The sequence below is a fragment of the Aulonocara sp. 'chitande type north' Nkhata Bay genome, linkage group LG17 (assembly GCF_057382095.1).
Source record: "Aulonocara sp. 'chitande type north' Nkhata Bay isolate Kocher_YH1m ecotype deep benthic linkage group LG17, A_spYH_male_GT1.1, whole genome shotgun sequence".
Lineage (NCBI taxonomy): Eukaryota > Metazoa > Chordata > Actinopteri > Cichliformes > Cichlidae > Aulonocara > Aulonocara sp. 'chitande type north' Nkhata Bay.
In genome coordinates, this window is record NC_141360.1 from 28438791 (window position 1) to 28466218 (window position 27428).

Sequence of the window (27428 nt, forward strand, 5' to 3'; positions counted from 1 at the left end):
GCCTGCTGCTCTCTCGCCACATCTCGGGCTCTATTGCTCTTGTCTTGTCACTCTGAGTCTCTGCTCGTGTTTTAGTCACTCTTCTTTCTGTCAGGAAATTGCATTTTTCCTATCTTAAGCAGCGTGCGTGAGGCACGGCGGTTTGGAATGACAAAGCTTCATTGTCCATTTAAGGCTGCAGAGACGGAATAGGCCACAGGTGGCAGCAGCAACGTCTGCAATCTTTATCCCAGTGGTTATCACATCCATGTCATCAGTGTGTGATGCTGCTTCTTCATGACTTTCTGATGCTTGTTTTGTGTTGAATATGAAGATATCATCCTTATCACTGTTGCTAAAACCATAACTTGCTACCCTGTTTGGTGTGTATGTATACTAACCAGACACTTTATTAGGTCCACTTGGATAGTACTGGATTGGAACCCCATTTATCTTCAGAATGGCCTTAATTCTTAATGGCATAGATTCAGCAAAGTGCTTTTTTTTGGGTAGATGGGTACAATATGGTTGGACGTGGTCAACAGCAATATTTAAGTAAGCGGGCCCAGTATACTTTCTGTTTTTCAGACCAGCCTATATAAACTCTAGAGAAGGCTGTCATGGCTAAATACATTCACTCCTGTGTGATTGGCTAATTAGATATTTGTGTCAATGAGCACTAACAAAGTGGCTGGTGAGTATAAAGTTTACACAATCCACCTTTTAAATTCTAACACATGGTGGTTCTTTCTGCACTCGCCATTTGCGGAAGTTGATATTCCAGTATTGGACACTGAGATGTTCCAATAATAAAGTATGCTATGAAGGAGAGTGCCACCACTCTCTCACCTTTACCGTTTACAAAGTCATTTTTTTTTTATCTTTAATGAAAGAATGGCTCTGTCTCCAGACGTTGCTTTGTAATTGGACACTTAATAATATCGGGACCAAATGATTGTGCTGCGTTTTTGGTTATTTGGGACTTGGTAGAAGTTTATGAAGTCAGGATATGCAGTTGATTAGATAAGCTGAAACTCAAATTATCCATCAGGGAGACTGAGTCACTCCAAGTTGAATATTCACACAATAACCAAGCAAATGGAGTTTATTAAATACAACTCTGGCACCAATTATACCAGTATATTGTAATGAATGCGAATTACAGAGCGCCTGAGTGTGTGATTATTGTTCTTACAGTACAGTGGATCTGCAATCAGACCTGCTCTGGAAGGTTCCACTCGGCCATGAATGGAGGGGTGTGAAGTCCACAGGGGAAAATGTATGGATCTGATTGGCTAAGGAGAAGGGAAAGCTCTAAATCACACAGTGGTGTTCTTTTGCTGCTACAGCGTGTGCGTGTGTGTCTTCACAGGGTTTTCTTACCCTCTGTTATTCGCAGATACAGTATCTCTTCATCTCGCTCTCATACACTTCTCAGAGGCATAAATGAAAGTATAGAAAGCCATGAGAGGGAGGCGAGAGCGGGGGTGACTCTGGCTCTGGGGAGCAAGTGAGTTAGAAAAAGCCAGGAGATGAGATCTGAGCAGTGGAGTGTGGCCGTTGTGTTTTGGACTTTCATCATGGAAATATTAGAGGTGAATTGGATGATGAAAACATTTAATGAAACAACGTAAGAAGACAGGGAAATATCAATTACAAAAACGATTCACACAACAGTTATTATTATTTCATGTTTGGAGTGTGTTGTTTTCAACTGGTGATAAAAAGCTGTTTTTTAAAGAACATCTTGATAATCACGCTTGATTGCTTTTTCATGTTACAACATTCTCTCACGTTTTGTTTGCCTTTCTCTGTCCAATCAGCAGCCAGTGACATTTCTGTCTCATTGATTTGATTTTCCGTTAAAACGGAAGTTCGAGTCATTATTTTTAAGGGCTTTGAGGTAAATGTGTTTGCAGTTATTTAAGAAGTAAAGTTCACTTGCTTTTTATTAATTGTGCTTACTGCAGTAAAGCATGTTGGAGCTACACTCTATGTCTGATATTATAAACAGAAACCTAAATGCAGATCACTTTGCATGCACAATTCATATATCTGAAATATACGGGAGCCAGATTAGTCATTGTTAAGTAAATGAGTCCTATTTTTACCCAGGGATCCCTAAGGGGCTCCCAACTACCAACGGTTCAGGGTCTGACAGGGGCCCCTAGCCAGCAAGGAAACGGCCGCATTCTCCCAGAACAGAACACATGAGAAACTCCCGTGATCCCATGGTTGAAGTGTTGAAAAGGACATTGTCTAGTGTAAATTAACCTGCATCCCTATGTGTCTGGAGGACTTACAGCTGGCCTCATTTTCTTCCACCTTTCCAAATGGATCATAAATCAATATGATTTCTTTCATAGTTCCTAGATAGAAGCTCTTGAAATTTTGAATATACGCCTGTTTGCATGTGAGGACTCACCTGTAGTGATGAACTTTACATATGTTTAGTTGCTTTTCTATTTTTTTTTTCTATTTTTTGGTTTTATGGCACCCATATTTTATGGTTTAGTTTCAAAAACACAAATCGTTGATACCCAAGCCTGAGCTAAAAATAACACAATAGCCAGACTTAATCAGGTATCTGAATAACGTGTAAACAGGCAACAGGACATACTGATGATACTAATGTTTTACAGTATAGTAATGTCACTTTATTTATTTATTTAAAAAAAAAAAAAAAAAAAAAAAAAAATATATATATATATATATATACACATATATATATATATATATATATATATATATATATATATATATATATATATATATATATATACATACACATATATATATATACACATATACACACACTCAACAAAAATATAAACGCAACACCTTTGTTACTGCTCCCATTCCCCATGGGATGGACGTAGAGACCTAAAATTCATTCCAGATACACAATATAACCATCCCTCCCAAACAGTGGTCACAAATCAGTCCAAATGTGTGGTAGTGGGCACATCTGCTATATTGAGATAATCCATCCCACCTCACAGGTGTGCCACATCAGGATGCTGATCTGACATCATGAGTAGTGCACAGGTGTACCTCAGACTGCCCACAACAAAAGGCCACCCTGGAATGTGCAGTTTTGTCTCACAGCAAAATGCCACAGATGCCACAAGCAATGAGGGAGCGTGCAATTGGCATGCTGACAGCAGGAATGTCAACCAGATCTGTCGCCCGTGCATTGAATGTTCATTTCTCAACCATAAGCCGTCTCCACAGGCGTTTCAGAGAATATGGCAGCACATCCAACTGGCCTCACAACCGCAGACCTCGTGTAACCACACCAGCCCAGGACCTCCACATCCAGCAGGTTCACCTCGAAGATCGTCTGAGACCAGCCACCCAGACAGCTGCTGGAACAATTGGTTTGCACAACCAAACAATTTCTGCACAAACTGTCAGAAACCGTCTCAGGGACGCTCAACTGCATGCCCGTCGTCCTCATCGGGGTCTTGACCTGACTCCAGCTCGTCGCCGTAACAGACTTGTGTGGGCAAATGCTCACATCCGATGGCGTCTGGCACGTTGGAGAGGTGTGCGCTTCACGGATGAATCATGGTTCACATTGTTCAGGGCAGATGGCAGCTGAGAATGTCCCAGTTCTTGCATGGCCAGCATACTCACCGGACATGTCACCCATTGAGCATGTTGGTTGTGTGTCACCACCACCCACAACAGTGATCAGTGAGATGCTTGGCTACAAGTTGAACAGCGACAAGGGGCAGTACCCTCCATGGAGAAGGAGGCTAGAGGGCAAGATCAAAGTAGCACGGAGGGAGGTTAGCCAACTAACGGAGTTGCAGCAAGGTGCGACAAATAAGGTGCCTAAGAAATACAGCAAGCTGTCCATACCTGAGGCCTTGGAAACTGCCAAGCAAAGACTCACAGCCTTGGCCAGCCGCTTGAGGAGGTACACCAGAGAGATAGAAGGCAGGAGAATAAACCAGCTGTTCTCCACAGAACCAGCAAAGGTGTACTCTCAGTGGCAAGGGAACAATAAGAGAACAGCACCACCAAGGCTGGAGACGGAGCAATACTGGAAGAGCATATGGGAGAAGGATGCAACCCATAACGGCAATGCTCAGTGGCTAGAGGATCTGAGGGCAGACCACAGCGACCTCCCTGAACAGGGTCCAGTAACCATCACAGTGGCAGATATCCAAGAAAGGGTCTCCAGTATGAAGAGTTGGACAGCACCAGGGCCCGACATGGTTCACGCCTACTGGCTGAAGAAGCTGACTGCACTCCACGAGCGTCTGGCAGCACAAATGAACCAGCTGCTAGTTAACGAGAGACACCCGGAATGGCTAACCGAAGGTCGGACGGTCCTGATCCCCAAGGACCCCAAGAAGGGACCGGTCCCCTCCAACTACCCACCAATAACCTGCTTCAGTACTACATGGAAGCTCCTGTCAGGCATCATATCGGCTAAGATGAACAGGCACATGGGTCAATACATGAGCGGGACACAGAAAGGAATTGGCAAGAATACCAGAGGCGCAAAACACCAGCTACTGGTAGACAGAACAATCAGCCGAGACTGCAAGACCAGACTGACCAACCTGTGCACTGCCTGGATTGATTACAAGAAGGCCTATGACTCAATGCCCCACAGCTGGATACTGGAATGCCTAGAATTGTACAAGATCAATGGGACCCTAAGAGCCTTCATCAGGAACTCAATGGGGATGTGGCGTACAACACTAGAGGCCAACTCCAAGCCCATAGCACAAGTCACCATCAAGTGCGGGATCTACCAAGGAGATGCTCTGTCCCCACTGCTGTTCTGCATAGGCCTGAACCCCCTCAGTGAGATCATTAACAAGACTGGCTACGGATACCGACTACAGAACGGAGCAGTTGTCAGCCACCTCCTGTACATGGATGACATCAAGCTGTATGCCAAGAGTGAACGAGACATCGATTCACTGATCCACACTACCAGGCTATACAGCAATGACATTGGAATGTCGTTCGGACTGGAGAAGTGTAGTCGGATGGTATCAAAGAGAGGGAAGGTAGTCAGAACTGAGGGGATTGAACTACCAGAAGGCAACATTGCAGACATAGAGGACAGTTACAAGTACCTGGGGATCCCGCAGGCAAATGGGAACCATGAAGAGGCCGCTAGAAAGGCTGCAACCACCAAGTACCTGCAGAGGGTCAGGCAAGTCCTGAGGAGTCAGTTGAATGGAAAGAACAAGATCCGGGCCATCAACACGTACGCCCTGCCCGTGATCAGGTACCCTGCTGGGGTAATAGGCTGGCCAAAGGAGGAGATAGAAGCCACTGACATAAAGACAAGAAAGCTCCTTACCATGCATGGAGGGTTTCACCCCAAGTCCAGCACCCTGAGGCTGTACGCTAAGCGGAAGGAAGGGGGCCGGGGACTGGTGAGTGTCAGCACCACGGTCCAGGATGAGACAACGAACATCCAAGAATACATTGGGAAGATGGCCCCAACTGACCGAGTGCTCAGTGAATACCTCAGGCAGCAGAAACCCAAGAAAGAGGAGGGAGACGAGGAACCATCATGGAAGGACAGGCCCCTGCACGGTATGTACCACCGGCAGATAGAGGAGGTGGCTGATATCCAGAAATCCTACCAGTGGCTGGACAAAGCTGGACTGAAAGACAGCACAGAGGCACTAATCATGGCAGCACAAGAACAAGCTCTGAGTACAAGATCCATAGAGGCTGGGGTCTATCACACCAGGCAAGACCCCAGGTGCAGGCTGTGTAAAGATGCCCCAGAGACAATCCAGCACATAACAGCAGGGTGCAAGATGCTAGCAGGCAAGGCATACATGGAACGCCATAACCAAGTGGCCGGCATAGTGTACAGGAACATCTGTGCCGAGTATAACCTGGAAGTCCCGAGGTCAAAATGGGAGATGCCCCCAAGGGTGGTGGAGAATGACCGAGCTAAGATCCTGTGGGACTTCCAGATACAGACGGACAAAATGGTGGTGGCTAACCAACCGGACATAGTGGTGGTAGACAAACAGAAGAAGACGGCCGTAGTGATCGATGTAGCGGTTCCGAATGACAGCAATATCAGGAAGAAGGAACACGAGAAGCTGGAGAAATACCAAGGGCTCAGACAAGAGCTCGAGAGGATGTGGAGGGTGAAGGTAAGGGTGGTCCCCGTGGTAATCGGAGCACTAGGTGCGGTGACTCCCAAGCTAGGCGAGTGGCTCCAGCAGATCCCGGGAATAACATCGGAGATCTCTGTCCAGAAGAGCGCAGTCCTGGGAACAGCTAAGATACTGCGCAGGACCCTCAAGCTCCCAGGCCTCTGGTAGAGGACCCGAGCTTGAAGGATAAACCGCCCGCAGGGGCGTGCTGGGTGTTTTATATATATATGTTTATATATATATGTGTATATATATATATGTATATATGTATATATGTATATATATATATATATATATGTATATATATGTGTATATATATGTATATATATGTATATATATGTATATGTGTATGTGTATATGTGTATATATGTGTATATATATATATATATATATATATATATATATATATATATATATATATATATATATATATATATGTGTGTGTGTATATACGTATACATATACGTATATATATATATGTGTGTGTATATACGTATACATATACGTGTGTGTGTGTATATGTATATGTATATATATACATAATTTTTTATTTTTTTTATTTTTAATTCAGTTACATTCAAAAGTGTCAAGATAAGCAAAAGTAGACAAAACATATATACATTTGTATGCTGTACTGAGATAAAAGCAAATTATCATTGTTTTGTGTGTGTGATTTGCCGATACTATTTTTCCTGATTCTGATTTCGCAGCATATGCGAATAGAAATACTTTTTTTTTCAATGCAAACCATTGTTTTCATAACAGAGATGATTAAACTTGACAATTTCCCACAATCTGCAGTAAGTTACAGGATCTTCTCTGACTCCTGAAGAAATTCTATGACTCTGTTGTGGCTTCTGCTATCTTTTATGGCGTGGTCTGCTGGGGCGGCAGCATCTCTGCTGGGGACAGGAAGAGACTGAACAGGGTGATCCGAAGGGCCAGCTCTGTTCTAGGATGCCCTCTGGACCCAGTGGAGGTGATGAGTGACAGGAGAACGGCGGCTAAGCTGTCATCCCTGATGGACAACATCTCCCACCCCATGCAGCAGACTGTGACAGCACTGAGCAGCTCCTTCAGTGGGAGACTGCGGCACCCACGGTGTGGGACGGAGAGATTTCGCAGGTCTTTCCTCCCCGCTGCTGTCAGACTCCATAATAAAGACTTTAACTGATCAAGCACACACATCCATACATATGCAATAATACTAAGTGCAATAATCCTTTCTGTCATCGTTGTATTTTTACTCAGTTGTATATAGTATTTGTATTTGTATTCTATTTTTATCTTATTGTATATTTATTTTATTTTATTCTACTGTATATAGTATTTTATTTTATTCTATTCTGTACAGTTGTGTACTGTATTTATTCTTATTGTATTCTAATTTTTGCCTCATAACCTTTGCACTGTCCACTTCCTGCTGTGACAAAACAAATTTCCCACGTGTGGGACTAATAAATGTTATCTTATCTTATCTTGTCTTAAACTGTAAACAGTGATCTGCTACTGGAAAGTGGTACAAATGTTGAACTAACAGTAAGTTGCTGTTCACCCACCTTTACCTCACATATTTAATCTTGTCAAACAAAATCAGGTGCAGCAGACTTATATACCAAAACAAAATGTCAGCTACTGTCAGATGCATTTTCCAGTGCGATAATAAATTTACCAGAAAAAGAGACATTGATGCTTTTTATATATTATTTCTCGTAACTGCTCATCCCGAGGCTGCTGGCTTGTGGCGGGCCCTTGCCGGTTGTTTCCTACCCAGTCAATCGGAGCAAACATTGCCTTTCTCTCTCTTGACAGGAATGTTCAGGAATCCAGAACAAACAAACAAAAAGCTTGCACAGTGTTATCTAAGAACCCCCACCACCCAGCAAAACTGAGCACGCCGTCTGACAAACAAATGTGCTAATGAATGTATCCTAACGGCGCACATGAACTGAGGCCCCATTTTAGTTATTTCATATCCAAATCAAATCCAGATGCTTTTTAAAACACTTACCTTCATATTTGCATCTACTTTAATCAGATCACATTTGATAGCCAAAATACATGATGAGGCAAAGTGTAATTAACTGAGGGAACATTTTGAGAAATTATTTTACAGAAGTAAATGTTTTGAGGTGAGAAATGTGATGCATTAAGGATTTTTAAAATGTGTATTAACAGTGGAGCTTGATTAATTGGCAGTGAGGTGATATAAAGCTAAAAACATCCAAGTACATAACAGCGTATAATGCGTTTAATCATTGAAAGGCACAGTGAGTTACCGTTGCTTCTGTTACACAGACAGGACACCATAGATTTCTCCTAGCAGGTCTCTCAATCCCGATAGCCTTTTAGAATTTGTACATGCAGAATGATATAGTACTTGAGATATGTGTTTCATATGTGTAGCAGAAATCTCTGCAGTGAAATGTAGCTTCCCCATATCACTGTATGTATGCCCCATATCACTGGGGCAATAAATAAAGCTAACTGCTCCTCCTTCCTCTCTTCCCTTATATCTCAATCATTTCACCCACATGTGCCCTACTTATAAATCACCACCTTCTTATATCTTATATTGCAATCAAACTTACATTCCATTTTCCTAACCTTATCTCTCTCAAAATTTCATCACCTTTCTCATCACTTCCCTGGATCTCGCCATGTTTCTGTGGCTCACTTCACTTTGTGTCTCTGACACTTTATTATTCCAATAATTCCTAAGTTCACTACCCCCCACCTTCCCTCAACTTCACTCTTTTCAATATCCATTTTTTTCGTGTTCTTCCACAGAACCACGAGAAGGAAACTGCACTCCACTGTGCAGCCCAGTATGGACACTCTGAGGTGGTTTCAGTACTGCTGCAGGAGCTGACTGACCCCACCATGAGAAACAGCCGACAGGAGAGTCCTCTAGACTTGGCAGCACTGTACGGCCGACTGCAGGTCTGTGAGAATATCTGATCAATGAAAACATCATTACTTGACGCTAAGAAAAACGAGAAGGGAAGCACTGCTTTGAATCTTTTAGTTTTAGTTTGAGCCAATAAGTCAACTCAGTGCATTTAGCCACGTAGCAAGACGACCTGCTGAAGTTCAAACTGAACATCAGAAATGATTTTAAAGTCTTTGAATGTGACATGGTTGTTGGTGCCTGATGGGCTGGCCTGAGTATTTCAGAAACTGCTGATCGGCTGGGATTTTCCAACACAACCCCCCTCCAGAGTAGGAAAGGAGAAAATATCTAGTGAACAGCAGTTCTGGGTTAAAATGTCTTGTTGATGTCAGAGGTAAGGAATGTTTCCTTCACCGTGTTGAATCTCTACGTTGAAGAGTTACTGCAGTTCTGAAGGCAATAATTGTATATATGTATATATGTGTGTGTGTATACACATATATGTGTGTGTATACACATATATGTGTGTATATAGGTGCGTCTATAAAATATAGACATAAATGGTTAAAACGTCATCACCTTGATTTCCCAGCACTTTAATATTTACTTAACGGATGCATCTTCTCCTGAATAATGAGCATGCAACGCCTTGAAGTCAAAACAGATATAAAAACATACCTCAACCTGTTTAGGTTTTGACCTTTTCTACATTGGAGAAGCTTTAATTTCCATAAAAGCCGCTCGATATAGAGGACATAGGTGGCACTCCATGCATAAGAATGTGATACAAACATCTGCTCCCTAATCAGTTTAATTTGCAATTAAAATTGAATTGAAACTCCAACGACATTAATAAAATAAAAAAAATTCAAAGTGACAAAATGGGTAAAAAAATATAATTAGCTGAGCTTTTAATGTAGCTGACAGGAGGCAGAAATCCTCTGCAATTTGGGGTGAAGAATAAATTAGCTGCGTTTTATTTACAGAGTACTTTGCTCAAAAGGCAGCAGAGATCGTAATTAAAAGAAAGCGCGGTTAAATGCAGGTATTTGTTCTTGTAAAGATTTTTGAAGAGCATCCTCTCCCCCAAAGATACACACTGGTTTCTCAGTCTAGGTCATGTTTTTGTTGATTACTGGTTAGGAGGCTGGTATGTGGATGATTTACCGTATTTTAACCTGTTCGTGCACTGTGTATCCTGTCCAAGCTCCTCACTGGCCGGTAAAGTGAAGCAGCAGGTGAAGAATTAACAGGGCAAAGGAATCAGACCTTCCATACCTCTACTGCTAATTCAATTTAACTGATAAATATGTGTTGGGGGAAAAAACCCTCAAATACTGCCTTTACTCCACAGAAAGGCAGACACAAAGAAGTGTAACAAAAATGTGACAAAAAGCGTGCACATGCGAGCGCAATCCCACACAGAGGCGTGTGCCTGCTGATGTTCAAATGCAATCACAAATTTTTTCTGCTAAGGTGGTGAGTAATTGCAGTCAAGCCATACAGGTTTGTCTGAGTGAATGAATAATTTATAAAGGCAACACGGTAGTTCTCTCTCCTCTCCTTTCTCTGCATAATAATGAAGGGAAATCCCTGTGGTGGAAGCTCCTGCTGCATGGAGATGTAACTAACACAGGGCAAAAGTTTACGACACGTGCACGCACACGCGCTCGCAAAGATGCACATTAAAGGGAGGAAGCTTTCGAGAGAACCGCCTGTTGGCGAGCTGAGTTATTAAACAAACGTCATTCACTATCAGTTAAAAGCACAGAAGCCTCTTACCACAGATATATTGGCGTTTTTGACAGGAGTTTTAAAGGATATTTTCTTTCACGATTGGTTGAAAAAGGTAAAAATACCTGCTGATAATCCATCTTCAGTGTTTACTTAGCGTCCCACTTAGTCAAGCAGATCAGGAACTGCAAGCTTGAATTTATGATTTTGAATTTTGCAAAGAAATTTTACAGAAAGTTTGGTGATACTAAAGCAGACTTCTCATTTCTGGACTGTTGATTTTGTCCTGTAAAATGACAGCTGCTGGTAGCAGGTTTAAACAACTAATAGGACATTTTAAATTTGTGCCTTGTTTTAAGGAAGAAACTTGTAAAGCAATCCAAAGTACAAGTATTATTACATCTTGATGCATTCTCAATCATCCACGAAAGTAAATCTCCAAAAAGTTGATTCTGTTCATCTGGACGTAGCGTTTTGTGGGAGAAACGTTTCGTCACTCATCCAAGTGATTTCTTCTGTCTCAGCTGACTGCAGGTTTCCCCAATCTTATAAACAGTACATTTGCATAATGACTGAAACCAGCCCACTGAAGGAACAATGGGCTGGGAGGTCCGTTCCTTAATCTTAATTATGCAAATTCTCATGACCATTGATCAACAACCACTAAAAGCTGACGTGTACCGTAAACCTACGCATATGGATCAGTATTTAAGGTTTGACTCTCATCATCCACTGGAGCACAAACTGGGTGTCATCAGGACGCTACAATACAGAGCGAACACCATCCCCACTGACACAGCGGCCAGGGAGGCAGAAGAACAGCACATCAAGAAGGCCCTGAGTAAATGTGGTTATCCCAGCTGGACTTTTGTCAAAGCTGGAAAGACACCTAAAGAAAGCTCCAGCCGATCCAGGAGAGAAGGACAACCGCTGCCCAAGCGAAAACCTGTAGTGATCCCATATGTGTCAGGAGTATCGGAGCAGTTGAGACGCATTTTTTCTAAACACCGGGTCTCTGTGGCTTTTAAACCCCAAAACACGCTGCGCCAAAAACTGGTCCACCTCAAGGATCGGGTCCCCCGACACAAACAGAGTAACATAGTGTACGCCAGGGGTAGGCAACTCCCAGGCCTCGAGTGCCGGTGTCCTGCAGGTTTTAGATCCCAGCCTAGGTCAACACACCTGAATCAAATGATTAGTTCATTACCAGGCCTCTGGAGAACTTCAAGAAATGCTGAGGAGTCATTTAGCCCTTTAAATCAGCTGTGATGGATCATGGACACATCTAAAACCTCCAGGACACCGGCACTCGAGGCCTGGAGTTGCCTACCCCTGGTGTACGCTGTTAAGTGCCAGGAGGATTGATAAGATGTATACATCGGGGAAACCAAACAACCTCTGGCGAAGCGGATCGCACAACGCAGAAGAGCCACCTCGTCAGGCCAGGACTCTGCAGTCTATTTACACCTACAGGCCAGTGGACACTCTTTCAAGCATGAGGATGTACACAACCTGGACAGGGAGGAACGCTGGTTTGAGAGCAGAGTCAAGGAGGCCATTTACGTGAAAAGGGAAAGACCATCTCTGAATCGAGGAGGGGGCCTAAGGGTACATCTTTCACCATCTTACAATGCTGTGATTGCAGCCATTCCTCAACTCTCTGTGAATGGTACTCATGACCATTGATCAGTGGTCTTTGATCAGTGGGTTTTGGTCAGTGGTTGTTGATCAATGGTCATGAGAATTTGCATAATTAAGATTAAGGAACTGACCTCCCAGCCCATTGTTCCTTCAGTGGGCTGGTTTCAGTCATTATGCAATTGTACTGTTTATAAGGTTGGGGAAACCTACAGTCAGCTGAGACTGAAGAAGTCACTTGGATGAGTGACAAAACGTTTCTCCCACAAAACGCTACGTCCAGATGAACAGAATCAACCTTTTGGAAAGTATTATCACACTTTAAGTCATAGGCTTGTTCTGGACAGCATCACTAACTCATCGTCAAGCATCCTCTCCAGTTGATGATCCAATGACGAGTGGATGATGTGAAACCAAGGTGCATGATTGGATGGGGCATGAGTGTTTCTGCAGACTGGGTCTATTAATATTTCACAAACTAGTGATCTACTGCGATTTTCCCACTCAATCATCTGTAGGGTTTACAGAGAAAAGACCTGTATGTGCTGTGATATGCAAAGCCTTGTTTTAAATGACCACACCCAACCACACAAGCCTGATGTGCGCTAATTCTGGATGACAAATAATATAATTGCTTTATTTATTAATAAAAGGTCCAAGGTGGCTGCTCTGGATTTTAATCCTGCTAACATGGCTACAAAATGAAGCAAGGCCTTCCTTTGACCTTCGCTTTGAAATTCGTGTTTGGTGCAATTTAGCTTTTAGCAGGTGTAAGAAGGTGACAAGTGGCCTAGTTTTTATATGTTTGCTGTTTTTGTCATTAACGTGTGGCTGTGTTTTTTGTGGGCAGGTGGTGCGCATGTTGGTGAGTGCCCACCCCAATCTCATGACCAGTCACACTCGGCTACACACTCCGCTTCACCTGGCTGCCCGCAACGGACACCACAGCACCATCCAGACTCTGCTTGAGGCCGGCATGGACGTAAACTGCGTGGTAAGAAGGCACCACCACATTCCTTTTTAAACTTAATCTCCCGAATTCTTCTTTTGAATCTATGTGCTTCCTTCATCTGATCAGAGAGCATATACTGTATGTATATTTATGTGTTACATGGGTCCTATGGTTTGGTGGTGGGGAAGGATGTATAATTAATTGGGAGAACAGACTGTAAGAGAGAAAGAAATAAGAAGAAAGAGGACAGGGTGTTCCAGAGAGGGCCCTCCTTTTACACACCTCTTTATATTTTCATTAGAGGAAAGGGAAACGCGGTGTCGGTTACAATATGTGGAGCTTCATTACTGCTCGGTTTCTGATGCGATGTTTGGACCTCTCCGCTCTTCTCACCTTTATATTTTGTCTTTTTGTGTATTCTGAATTGTCTGGACGATTCAAATACAACTTAGTCCCGACCCTTTCTGGACCATTTGCTTTTGTGAAGTCTTGTCAAAATGCAGCCACGCTTTGCTGATTTCTTGAGCACTGTTGTCTTTCTCTGGAGAAAAGCTGAACTGTTTGACTTTGATCACTTGTCTTAAATGTAGAAATATAGCCCTTTACTGTGTTAACGGTTCTCTTTGGACTTATTACTGGATTGCTCACACCACAAGCTTTATTTTGACCCGGCACAGAAGAACATCACATTGGCTTAGTGGGCTTATTCGTTTTTTATCTGGACAGATCATCAATGTGTACCAATAATGGCGCTATTATTTCAAAATATAAAACCGCTTGTGATTGTTTGTTCATTCATTGTCCAACTATAGATCCATGCATCTTAACTACTTATCCAAGAGCCTGTCCCAGCTGTCAGCTGTTCTCATGTGGCAACAGTGCTAACTGCTGCAGCTACCTGCTGACCAACTATAGATACTTTTCACATCTCACAGCTTGTTATAAGGTCATCACTCATTATATGCTGGCTTGGGGGTTTTGGTGTCTAATGTGCAAGCCATTGTGACAGAAGTTGTGTAGTTTAGAACCAGGTTAAATTCATTATTCATTAAAACAGCTGGTAAACAGTTGTATTTGTTCTGAAGTCCTGCAAAGTCAGCATTAATTGGATTGTTTTTTGACGAGAGAATGTGGACTGAAGACAAGGCTTAGGATTTACGACTTGTTCTATGTTCCAAGCTTATGGATGACTAAAAGAATGAGATTACGCATACTTTGCAGCTAAAGTTCATTTCCCTTTTACAATTTGTAGTTTAGAACAAGGCTTATGAGATTTTTGGCAGAGATTACACTAACCAGGAGTTGCTCTTTTGTATGGAAAGGAGCCAGCTGAGGTGGTTCGGGCAGCAGCTCAGGAGGCCTCTTGAGTACCTTTTGGAGTCTTTCCAGGTGTGGCCAGCTGTTAAGAGACCCCAGGGTAGACCCAGAACTTACTGCATGCGCTGTATCTTAAATGGCATGGAGGTCTTTGGATGCCTGAGGAGGAGTACTGATGCTTATTCTGCTGCCAATATCACCTGATCGGAGATAAACGTCAGACACTGTATGGATATAATTTACTGGGATTAGCCACTTTTAAGTCCATATTTTGTATTTCTATATTTTATTAAACAAATTAACTTTTTTTTAATTGAACATTTTCACCAGAAATATTACTTCACTGCAAACAATGTCCAGGTACGAGCTTTTAAACAAGACAGAGGTCTAAACAGCTATGTGAAATTCATTTTACATTAAATGGCATATAGAGCCCACTTTGATTTTACGTAGGCTGTACTAGTGAAATGCCACTTTTCTGTCAGTATCAGTAACTACACATTTAATCCCTGAGGTGTCTTAAAATAAGAAAGAAATGCACAATTTCAATAATACATCTATACATGAAAAAGAAATGCTGATTTACTAAATAATTGCAACGATAAAACTGAAAGTTTTTATTTAAAAAGGCTCAAAATTCTGTTTTACAGTGTTGGACGTTGTTGTTTCACGCTTCTTTACTGGAGTTGGTTTTGTTGGATTGAAGAATCGAAGCTGAAAAGCAGCTCCAGGAGTTTCAGAGCTCAGTCAGAATCTAAAGCCCCCTAAAAGCTGCTGATTCTTAATCAAGGGACATTTCTGCTTAGAAGCTATAGAAACAGGGATCGATCAGAGTTTGTACACATATGCGACAAAACAATCCTTCAAAGCCTTTATAGGAAATTTCCTTCAGTGCCCCAGAAGCTTTTATGGATCTAAAACGTGTAGCTGTTGCTATGTGGATCTGAGAGACTCTAGAAGTTAACTTCTGCTGGTGCCAAAATCTGATTTGACTCTATTATCATTCACTGCTGAGACATATGGCGTAACAGATGCTACGTTCTCCCCCTTTTTTTTTGGCTGTGTAAAGTACAGTTTATATACAGTATAAATAGCATGTGGATGGAGGAGGGTCTGCGACTACAAGACAAATATGAGCTTTTTTGCCGTACTGTGACAGCGTCCATTAGAATGTGTAGCAAAGAAGAATTTGATGGGCACGGACGTGGATGTGTGTCTGTGTGGATTCCATATCTGGAAGGATGAAAACAGTTTGACCTCTTGGATATGAGAATCACTGTGAGGCTCTCACAGTGAGGATATGCATGACTCAGTGGCACTGCACCTATCTTCTCTGCCTTCTGTCCTTGTTACACGCTGCGGTGTCTGTTTATGCCCGAATGTGTGCATGCCTGCTCAGATCTGAAGAGCAGGGCTGTGTTTCTCTGCAGGGATTTGGCCTGAGGCTCCATGTGTCTAGAGCAGATGAACACTACACGCCTTTGATTTGCCTCATCTCTCTTCACACGTCTGCAAATCCTCCGCTCTCCCCTTTTCTTACTTTTCCTCTCTACCTACTGATCAAGAGCGCTGCAAGTCTGATATCTCAAATCGTCTCCTTAGTTTACCCTTGACTTTTGCTCCGCTCGTGTCTGTTGCTGAAAATAATGCATAGAGGCATCGAGTTCTCTTTTGCTCTATTAGCTATCATTATCATACGTTGGATGAGAGTAGCTGTTGCACACTTGGCGAGTAAAATTGGCTCTTTGGTTGGTTAAACTTGATAGTCAATTAGAGTGAGCCTACACATGTCACCTGACCTGGAACGGGTCAAACACTGCTCGACTGTAATGGTAGGCATTTCTGTTAAATTGGGTTTTCATTTAATCTCCGTGTTGCACGGTAATTGGACTCTCCTGGTTTTACTCATAGACTGCACGTAAAAGATGGATATAGCAATAATGATTCCACAGCATTGGCTACACTTTTCGGACCTTACTCCCTTTAATATACAGTTTTTGCTTTTGTAAAAGCCCCATGTGGCTGTTTGCATTTGATGTTCAGTTGCAATAACATCAGGTAAACAAGCAGACTTAATGGCTTCCCTGAAGAGCAAAGGCTTTTTTAATGCCACTTAGGTGAGAAACACAGCGAGTGTCGAGTTGTCCTCTTTTCCCCACCTGCTTTCCGCTCTTCTCCATTTCCCCTCCTCTTGCCTCGCTCGTTCTTTCTCTCTGTATTTTCTGCAAGGCCGCACTGTCAGAACTGTACTATAATGTTGACGGTGCAGAGTGGATGCTGTGGGTGACTCACAGATGGCATTCCAAGAATGGAAAGCAAATTGTGCATGTGTGCATGTGTGCGTGTGCGTGTGCGTGTGCGTGTGTGTGTGTGTGTGTGTGTGTGTGTGTGTGTGTGTGTGTGTGTGTGTGTAAAAGAGAGAGTGTGTGTGTACAGGTCAGTAATTGGAGTCATGCCATATAGGTCTGTGTGAGTGAGGATGAATAATTTATACATGCAGCGCACTTTCTCTCTTTTCTCCTCTCTTTTTCTCTTGCTCTCACACACTCTTTCATCCTCTGTCTGTTCCCATAATAATGAGGGGAAATCCCTACAGTATGGAGGAACGTGCCACTGAGTGACCTATAGCCAACACAGGGCAAAAGTTTAGTATAGATACACACATCTTTGTTCACAAACACAGCTGACTGCTATTTCCAACACTGTCTTGCACAAAAATATGCTTTAGGTCATTATTGCCTGCAGTGCAGCTGTTTTGATTAATATAGAGTCCTATTTTTTTGTCAAGCATAAGTAAGAGGGATGATGTGAGCATTCACATTCAGACATTTACCTCGTCGTCCCATCATGAGCAGTGAGTGCTACATTTCTGCGTGCTGTCGTTAAACCGATTCATCTGCCTTTCAATTCCAGGAAACTCGGAGTAAGAACTGCCTTCCTTGATTCCTCATGACATCACTGCATAATCGCTATGGGAAACAGGACAGGAAGTGGTAAAGGAGGTTCAGGAGGGCAAGATGTGTGTACTAGAATAGGGGGTGGATCTCTTCCTGAGATACAACCTCCGCTTTCATGCATGAGGGCAGCAGAGATTTTGTTTTGCAGGGGAGACATCCACATTGTGATAAACTCGCAGGCGCTACAAATTTGACATTTCGTCTGTTTCCACTTTGGATTCACACCTGCGGGATTTTTCCGAGGGATCTGGGCCTTTGACCTTTTTAACTTTCAAAAGACAGAGGAGCTGTCGCATATGGCGTTATAGCTTCATTTTGCCATCAATCCCTTCTCTGTGGCGATAACACCTTTGTGTCAGGGGAAACAGAAAAAGTTGAGTATTCCTGCAGAAGACGATCACACTGATGTGGTGTAGTGTTGCGTCGAGCAGAATTTCCTGGCAGTGTCGGCTGTCGTCCAGATAATTTGTCTTCATTACGGCTGGGACTTCTATTCAGTCCAGGGTTTCATCTGTGTTGTCAGGAAGCCAGCTATGAAGGATGCAACGTGTTCAGCATGTGTGTGTGTGTGTGTGTGTGGCTGCGAGTGTGAAACACGTGTCTTTGTGTATGTTGAAGTCCTTAGTATCCTCGATGGGCTCTATTGCTTCCAGCAACATGCACAGATTAGTATGTTTAATGTTCCAGAAAGACCTTCAGGATCATGATGTCCTGTTAAGCTATATAGCAGTAACTTCATCAAAGTAAAACTAGTTACAGCGTTTCCCTTATATATATATACACGTTGTGTTTTTGGCTTTATTAGCGGGGTGTGTGTGTGTGTGTATAAGTCTTCCCAGCTGCACCTAATAGTCCTTGCTGAGGTAGGCATAGCAGTAGCAGTTCATTACCTCCTGTTGGTTCTGGTTGGAGTGGCCCTCCAGCTTGCTGCTCATCTCAAGTGCAGAATGAGTCAACTGGACTGCAGGACGTGAGTCTCAAGTAGCTGAATGATGATTAACATAGTAATAGCATCCCTACCTATTGACCTGATCTATTTTTGTAGCTTATTTTTGCTAATTATTCTGATTGTATGGAAACAATTGACTGAAGCAGAAATACAGTGGACAAATTCACTGCGCGCTATTTGGTAGAGTCCGACCAACATAGGACCTTTTTAGGACAATTTATAGATCTGACTTTTTAGTCATAGTCCTTTGACTAAAAAGTTATTTCGTTTTAGTTAGAATTTAGACTAAATATTATAAGATTATAGTAGAATAAAGTGTAAAAGGTTGTTGTTTTATTACCCTTGAGAGTTACTCAACGTGGTTTACAAAGCATCCTGTTTTCCTTGGTATCAAATGTAAAACTTGTCCACATATAGCCACGCTTCGCTTCCTCCCAAGCACTGACAATTTGTCGCTTTTTCATGAGAAGCATGGAGGATGGAGCTAGTTGTACTGTACGTGTGTTTGCAACAGCAGAGTGCCTTAATAAATGCCATTACTGATATATTAACAAGTACCAAATATTGGCCAATAATATCGGCCCAGTACTGGCCCTCCAATAAATTTTAACTTTAGGTTATTTAAAATAGATTTGACTTTAGTTAAATAAAAAAATCTGTTGGGTTTTGTCAGGAAGGGAATCTGTTATAAAAAGACCCTGTGTGGATGTACTCTAGTGTCTGGCATGTTGATAGTGAATATTGGGTCTTGTTGGCTGTGGGGTGGAGCATTAGTGGAGGAGGCTTTAAGTGCTCGATGGAACTGTTTGGAGGTTGTTTGTTCTTAAGCTGCTTACTCTGCTTACTCTGCCCGCTGGTATGGAAAACATTCCGATGTGTGTGTTTCCACATCCTAGGATATCAGTCATTAGCATCAGCAAAGGATGCTGTAACATAAAAATTCTACACCTTTAAGTCTAGCTATTTTGGTCCTGTTCACCCTCAGGCTGTGTGATTAAACAGCTGTTCTTTATGTTGTTGCACTTTTTAAATGTATCCTTGTCAGAATAATCGTCTCTCTCATCACTGCTGATACGGGATGAGACACTTACTGGCACCATCCCCGTGCTGGTTTCAGTGTGTTGCATCATATCTGTAATATCTCTATTAGTTGGACTGGAGGCTGATACGGGCCAGCGTAGGGTGAGGTGAAAGTGGGACGTTTCCACACAGGCGCCTGCTGCTTGTGTAATGGTTTGAAATCGCTGTGGCCTCGCACTGTTTGGAGGCGAGGGAATGTAACTTGTTTTAATCTCTCTGAATCTCTTTCATTTAACTGCCAGCGAGGGGGGGAAAAAAAAGATTGTATCAAATCAAAATATTGCCTTTTTGCTCCCTTTTAATCCCAGTTCCCTTTCCTTTCTTTTTTTAACGCCTCTTGTGCTTTCTGGTTTTGATGTCTATTTTTGTCTCCACTTTGAATTGTTAAAGTGACTTAATATTAATACACAAATGCTATCTCTGTCTCTTGTAGACCGAGAATGGCAGTGCCCTCCATGAGGCAGCTCTCTTTGGGAAGATGGATGTTGTTCGCCTTCTGCTTGACTCAGGTGGGTCTATAAATATACCCCGGCTAAACAAAAACTGTGCGTGTTTCCTTATATGTGTGTTTCCCTTGTTTCTCCCTCTTTTTTTTTTTTTTTTTTTTCAACCTGTGGCTAGATGTTTGGAATTTTGTTTTGTTGTGTTTTCCCTCTCCTTCCCTAAATTGTGAGTCAGTTTGCCCTCAGGTGAACTCCAAACATCTGTTTGCTAAATTCTTCCTCACTTCAAGCTTTGTTATTGTTTTGGCCAGTTTCTCTGCAACTGCATAATTAGGATGTGTTGTCTTATGTCATCTTATGCAATGACTGAAAAAGATTCCCGAAGGTAGAACAGCTCCTGTCTTAACTAGTAGCTCAAAGTCATGTGGGTATAGTTAGTACTTTTACTAAAACAGCCTGGACACTGTTGTCCTTTTGACATCATTGCCATCCTCCACCTACTTTCCTTCAGCACTTCCTGTTTCCTACAGGATTTCCTCTGGGTGGCCATGTTCCTTTTGCCTTGATTTTATTAACATCCTGGATCAAAGCAGGGCTGTACTTGTCAGAGTCACTGAGCTCTAACCCGATATAGCTAAAAATATTGCCTGTCGGTAGGTGGGTTTACTGTAGAGGTGTAGGATGGGCCTCAATGCCTACGCGTAGAGAATGGCTTGTTGGTGTAACTGCTTTATCAAGTAAGCATCAGTCATTTTTTTGACCAAAGAAATAACCTTTAGTATCACAGAAAAGGATCATGTGACATTCAAGTTGAGTAGGTAAATGTGGTTATTTCTGTACTTTCTCTGAGCATTGCAACGTCTGAGCTTGGCGGGGCCTCCAGTCATTAGAGTGTCTGCTACTTTCTGGTCTGCTATTTACTGACCGCTCAAATAAAGGCTAAAAAGGCTAAAAATAGAAAGTTAAGAACAACTAAATAAAAACTGAATGCTACTAAACAGTAAGCTAAGTTTAGCACAACTCTGGGACATGAAGAGCATTAAACAACAAGCCGTTATTATTATAATACATTTTTCTTTTAAACACATTTGTTATTTTCGATAAATAAAAAAGCCAGGGAAGCTGTTTTTTTTACATCTACAGTTCCTTGAAGCACTAATCACATTACAGACTTCATTTATAAATGTACAAACCACATGAGAAATAAGGAGGAAAAAGGAGGGAAAATAAAAACCTGAAATGCTAACTTAGGTGTAAATGTCTTTTTATTACAGTTTGATACATTTCTGATGGTACCCAGCAGAACGATTGGAATGACATTTATTTTCACATATGGCCTATTTGATATTGTGCATCAGTCTTTGAATGCAGTCTTTTTATGTGTCATTGTCTGAGATTGTGACTTAGCATTGCAAGAATGTGTATGTGTGAGACTAATTTGCATTCATCTACAAAACATTTGGGTTATAATCTTGGAAAAAATGCTCCCTGGTGTTTCTGACTGAGTGGTGTGTTTACAGATCTGACTTCATATTTATTTTTGTATACTGCGCTTGAATGTGTTTAGTTCTGTGTATCTGCGGTGAAGGTGAATTATCATGAGCAAGCCTGAGTAGGTCCTGTATTGTTAGACTAAGTAATGGGTGTTGACTTTCCCCCCTCTTTTTCTTGTATTTTATGCACGTTTTCTTGGGTGTGTTTGTGTGTCAGGGATCGACACCAATCTAAGAGACAGCCAAGGAAGAACGGCTCTGGAGATTCTGAGGGATCATCCCGCACCAAAATCCCAGCAGATCACTGCTCTCATCCAAGGTAAAGACGCACACACTTTTGATTTAGATGAATTGAGAAAGTGGGGCATTTCAGGTGTAAGAATCTTATATAAGTTCACTAAATATATAACAACAAAAAGAAAGATTTAACAGTTCACCAGCGACAATGGAAGCTCCTGTATGTGTTTAGTTTGAATGCACTGTTACTGTTAGCCTTGACTTATTTTCTTTGTCTCACTGGTTTAGCTGGATTTTAAATAAGATTGTTATCAATAAGATTCTGGAAGTTTCAGTGGATAAATGGCACTATGGTATTTCTGATGACTACTGTGCAATAAAGTCCATATCTAAACCACTTAAGAACCCTTATAATAGATGTTCTCCAGCAGTGTATAAATGAATACTAATATCGACACACATTGTGAAGGAGCAGCAAGACCTTGGCATGCCATAAAAGGTCAGACTTACATCTTCATATTGGATTTTGTTGCTTTGCTATTTAATAGTAGTTTCAAACATCCCAACTTGTCAAAGCAGGAAAATCCCTTGTTAAAATCCTTAATGATGGTTGAATTTGGAAAAGGCTCAGCTAACTGGAATGCAACAATCATCCCAGGCATCAGTTTCATTTTTGCTTTTCTTGCTTTGATGAGTTAAAAAAATTATCTGCTCTGACAAGAGTTTCTACTCTTGTGAAGTTTAGAACCACGAGCTATGATGAGTGAAGTAAATGATGCCTTTCTTTGTGGACTTTTTGCCCTTGCACCTGCTATTAAGAACCCTGTTTTGGCTCTTGTCCTGCTGCAGTGGGTTTTGTGTGCAACCAATGCTTGTTTGTGTGAGTTTGCGCCGCAGTCCCCGCGGACCCAAAGATTCTCCATATTGCACCTTCTAAAGACAGTTTTATCCTGAAGTGATTATGAGGTTCAGTTTGAACGCTCTAATCTGTGGCTTGGAGGCCTTCGCTATCTGTCATTGTGTAGTCTGTGGGTGTACGTTAGGCGTGTTGTTGCGCATGATTTAAAGAGAGTGAGATAAAGACAGACAGGATTGGAGGGATAGGCGAACGAGGAGAGCCTAAATTAACCGCTAAACAGTCTTAACTAGGAGACAAAGATAGAAAGGGGAGCAGAGACTGAGCCCCAGGAATGTAACAAATCGTCCACGGTTAGAAAATAACAGACAGAAAGCTGACATTAAACCAGGGAACGCACAGCGATGCAAAGGGCAGAACAATTTAGATGTAATTAGTGATTCAAGTTTCCTATTTCACGTTTAGCACGACAACAATTTGAGGCGTAAACAAATAACAAAATCGGGGAAAATTGTCTATATTTGTCTTGTGTTTTAAACCTTAACATGTAGTTGTTGCTTTATTATCCTTCTACTTGCTTCAGAGTTACATATGTGAAGTGGAAGTGGTTTGTTGTTGCGAAGAACCTACCCACACATCTTGAAAAATGATTTCACATAGCTAGTTGCTCCCCGAAATGCTTTTTAGTTTTAGTTCTCTTTTGTGATTCTCATCAGTCAGGCAGAGTTAAACAGCACATGCTTACCTCTGGAGGCTTAACCAGCTAAAGGTATAGTGAACAATGGGCTAAAATTCTCTTCTTCAGTTCATAAAGCGGCCCCCAAACCCAGCATCTAAAACTTCTGAGTAATTCGTTTTTTGCTAATGAAGAGCAGTGAGCTTTAGAGATGGTCTGCGTCTCCGCTACATAACAGAATTGGACTCTGTTCAAGCCCTTTATTGAAACTACACGATGTACACTCAGCACTTTATTAGGTACACCTCAGCAGTAGTGGGTTACACCTGCTTTTTGCCTTCAGCACTTACTGAATTTTTCGAGGCATAGATTCAATATTGCTCTGTTCCACTACATCCCAAAGGTTCTCTATTGGATTGCGATCTGGTGACGGCGGAGGCCCTTTGAGTACGGTGAACATTTGAGTGCATGTTCCAGAAACCAGTTTGATATGATTTGAGTTTGTGAAATGATGAGTTACCCTGTTAGAAACGGCCATTAAAAGATTGGTACACTGTGTCCTAAAGGAATGGACATGGTCAGCAACAATACTCAAGGCTGTGGTGTTTAAACATGATTTTGTGGATTGGTGTGATGACTCCTTCCTTTCACTAAATGTGTCAAAAACTAAAGACATGATTATTGATTTTAGGAAGTCCTCTTAGTCTTATAGCTCATCACCCACTATCGTTAAAACTGCTGATGTTGGGATTTTCAAATATCTAGGTGTGGTACTTGACCATAAACTGTGTTTTGGATCTCATGCTGATGCCATTACTAAAAAAGTTCAATAAAGACTGTTGTTTTTAAGGAAAATGAGATCTTTTAATGTCTCATCTGAGATGTTGTCTTTGTTTTATAGAAGTTTTATCAAATCTGTGATGTCTTTTTGTATTGCTGCCTGGTTTGGTAACCTGACGGTGAAGAATAAGAAGAGGTTGGGTCTTTTGGTAAAAACTGCTAGCAAAATTTCAGGGCGCTGGTAAGATGGACTTTTGGCCATTTACAATAAAAATGTGCTTAGAAAGGCTCATTCTATTGTTAATTGTTCAAACCATCCACTTCACAGTGAGTTTGAGTTGTTGCCTTCCAGCCGCTGTTTTAGGGTACCTCTGAGGAAGACCAAAAGACTCCAGACTTCTTTTATCCGTACTGCATCCTGTCTCCTAAATGCCATATAACTGTTCTGGGATTTTCTACTACTATTATTGTCATTTTATATTATTTTTTGTTTACTTTTATCCTGTTGCTAAACTAATTTCCCTTTTGGGACAATAAAGAATTTGAATTGAATTGAATTGAAACAATGCCCAGTTGGACCCCCCATCATAACACCAGCACTAGCTTGAATTTTTGATCCAAGACAGGATGTTCATGTTATTGACTTCAGATTCAAGACAGTCGAACACCAGGCCTGGTGGCCAGAATCCTTTAGAAAATATGAAGGACATACATTTTGGACTTTCAAACGTTTTTCAGCTTTTCCCTCTGATACAGACCTCCTACATTGACATTCATTTTAAACCAACATCATTGAACAGTTAAATGACAGAAAAGTGATATATGTAACTCACCAGTCAGTGTATGCTAACCAAATGCCGTATAGCCTCTGTCGCAGCACCACCTACTAGATTCTTGCTCCTTGTTTTGTACACCTACTCCTAACATTTAGCTTTATTTGGTATATTTGGGATTTCCTCTACAGTTTAAAATAACTTCTGCGACCCTAATTTGGAAAAGCAGAAGAGAATGGATAGAGTTTACAATACAGTTCTGTGGATTTGCTTGTTTACACACTTGTATTTACAAGAATGAAGAGTGATTATGTGGATAACTGGGGATGAAGATGTCAATACAGTGCAGCTGTCTGGACTTAATTCGGCATCCTTAGCTGTTCACATCCCGAGCTGTGCATATAGAATCACAGTTTGGGGGAATATTTGTTAATATGCACACAAGTGAGGCTAGAAAATATGTTTATGAAATGAACGTAGCTTTTTAAAAGTCAAAAATTCATGTCATTGTGCATATTGGTCAGAAATGACAGCCGTGAAAAGCTTGTCTCTCTAAATTAGAAGTGCAAACAGAGATTTGGACTTCAGCATAAATTGGAGAGTGAATGTGTGAGAGAGAGAGGGAAAGGACGCAGCTGTGACTCAGTGAAAAGATCAGCTGCATGCCATTTCCTGTTGGAGAGGAGATGGAAAAGCACACACACACACACACGCACAGACAGAGACGCAAAGAGCAGAATACTTGTCATTTACTCAATTGTGCCAGTCGAGGGGCTTTCTGGTTGCCGTAGGCACCTCGTTATGAATAGAATCTCATTTGTTTCACAGCACACGATTCATCCGACTGTTTGAATTAACAAGTTCATTTTGTACTACCCATCAGCAACTGCTTGTGTACTACAGTTCAGTGGATTATTTTATTATTTTATAAAGACGCTGCACTTTATGTTCTCTGCTGTTTATGGAACTTAATAAATCTGTCGAAGCATTTCGTCTTTCTTTTTGAGTCGGATACAAATTCCAGTACTAAGTGTAGTTGTATGCAAATGTGGTTGTTCGTCATAACTACTGAGCTGAATGCCACTATTCATAATAATGAAAATATACCCACACGCACAAACACTCCTCCTGACATTAACCGGCTCCCTCATTAGGACTCTGCAGGGAATTTGCCACCTAATTTCTGTCTGCAAGTGTATTCGTGTGCTTTGCCTGAGTTAAGCAAGTGTTGAACTTTGTTTCTGGCCCTTCACCTGAACCCTTTTCTCCCCTCCTCTTCCTCTTTCCTTCCCTAGCCACATAATTTGTTCTGTTTTACCTTCGTGAACAGCAGATTGCTTTATTAGCAGAAGCTGTGAAGTGAATTTGCGGTGCGGGGAAAAGTGTGAATTGAATGCAGCTCAAGCTGTTTACAATACTGATGGCTGTGCTATTATATTGATCTGGTAAAATGCCTCTGAAATGATTTTTTTCTCTCTCGCTCTCCCTCCTCGATCACTCTCCAAACTTCCTCCACTCTGTGCCCTTTCTGCTCATTATTCCCGTCTTCCTGGCATATTTTCACTTTCCCCTTAATTCACATTGCTTTCATCTTGTCTGCTTCATCGTCCATCTTCTTAATTCTCCGCTGTTTCCACGTGTCTGTAGAATATATGATGGATGAGATGGAGAAGCTGAGCATCCTGGAGGAGCCTGTCCGCACGTGTCCTGTCCCTACACCTCGAACTTCTGTTCCCTCGCCTTCCGCGTCCCCTTCACTGAGACACAAGAGTAAGTATGAAGACAGATTCATGTGACAACTGAAGTACTGGACTGTGAGCTCTGAGGTGACTAAATACAGCTTTTTTTAGTTCTAAAAAGAGGAAGTGGTAGAAATAAAGACAGAAACTGGGTGTAGACAGATGACATAACAACAAATAACAACCTATGTAGCACATTCCTTTATGCATTCTGCACAAAGGCTTACAATATGTTTAGTAATATACCCAAACAACTACAAAGGCATTTATATAAAGCATTTATTTATATATAAGGGAACATTACAGACCAGTCCATCATCCAAATGCATGTGTCCAGTTTACTCTAAGAACAACGCCACTAAACTTGATTGGAACTATTGTTTACTTTTTGCAATATGGGCTGAATAAAGCCATGGAGAGCAGCTCCTTTAGTGGAGAATAACAGTCACTGCCACTCCACACTTACCTTGTCCAGCACTGCCCCCTGTGTTACAAATATGACATTGCAACCTGCTGAGTGTGTGCTGATCTGCTCTCCTCTCAGTGATTGTCAGCAGATCCCATAATTACCTTGATTACCTAGAGAGTCGTGGAGGGAAGCAGGAGGAAGTGATTAGCACAGTGTGCCTTAATGCGACACAAAAGCAAAGCAGGAAGCAGACGGGGGAGGAGTTTTGTGTCTGCCAAACAGGTTAATCTCACAATAAATCAGACAGGCATATAAAAGATTTTCTTCCACCTTTTTTTCTTTGTTGTTTTGGTGATAAAATATATTTGCTG

At 41.7% G+C, this 27428-nt stretch overlaps 1 protein-coding gene across 4 annotated transcripts in view; it reads left to right on the plus strand.

Annotated features, from left to right (window-relative positions):
* anks1b (ankyrin repeat and sterile alpha motif domain containing 1B) overlaps positions 1-27428 on the plus strand; it is a 275289-nt gene that overhangs the window by 96616 nt on the left and 151245 nt on the right. For 3 of the 4 annotated variants that reach the window (XM_086269113.1, XM_086269110.1, XM_086269111.1), the window contains exons 4-8: positions 8922-9074; positions 13247-13390; positions 20085-20160; positions 21805-21906; positions 26557-26679. In XM_086269113.1, the coding sequence (XP_086125239.1) occupies positions 8922-9074; positions 13247-13390; positions 20085-20160; positions 21805-21906; positions 26557-26679 (598 nt within the window). Of the gene's footprint in view, positions 1-8921; positions 9075-13246; positions 13391-17762; positions 17996-20084; positions 20161-21804; positions 21907-26556; positions 26680-27428 lie in introns of those variants that run through there. The other variant, XM_086269112.1, reaches the window with a different exon arrangement.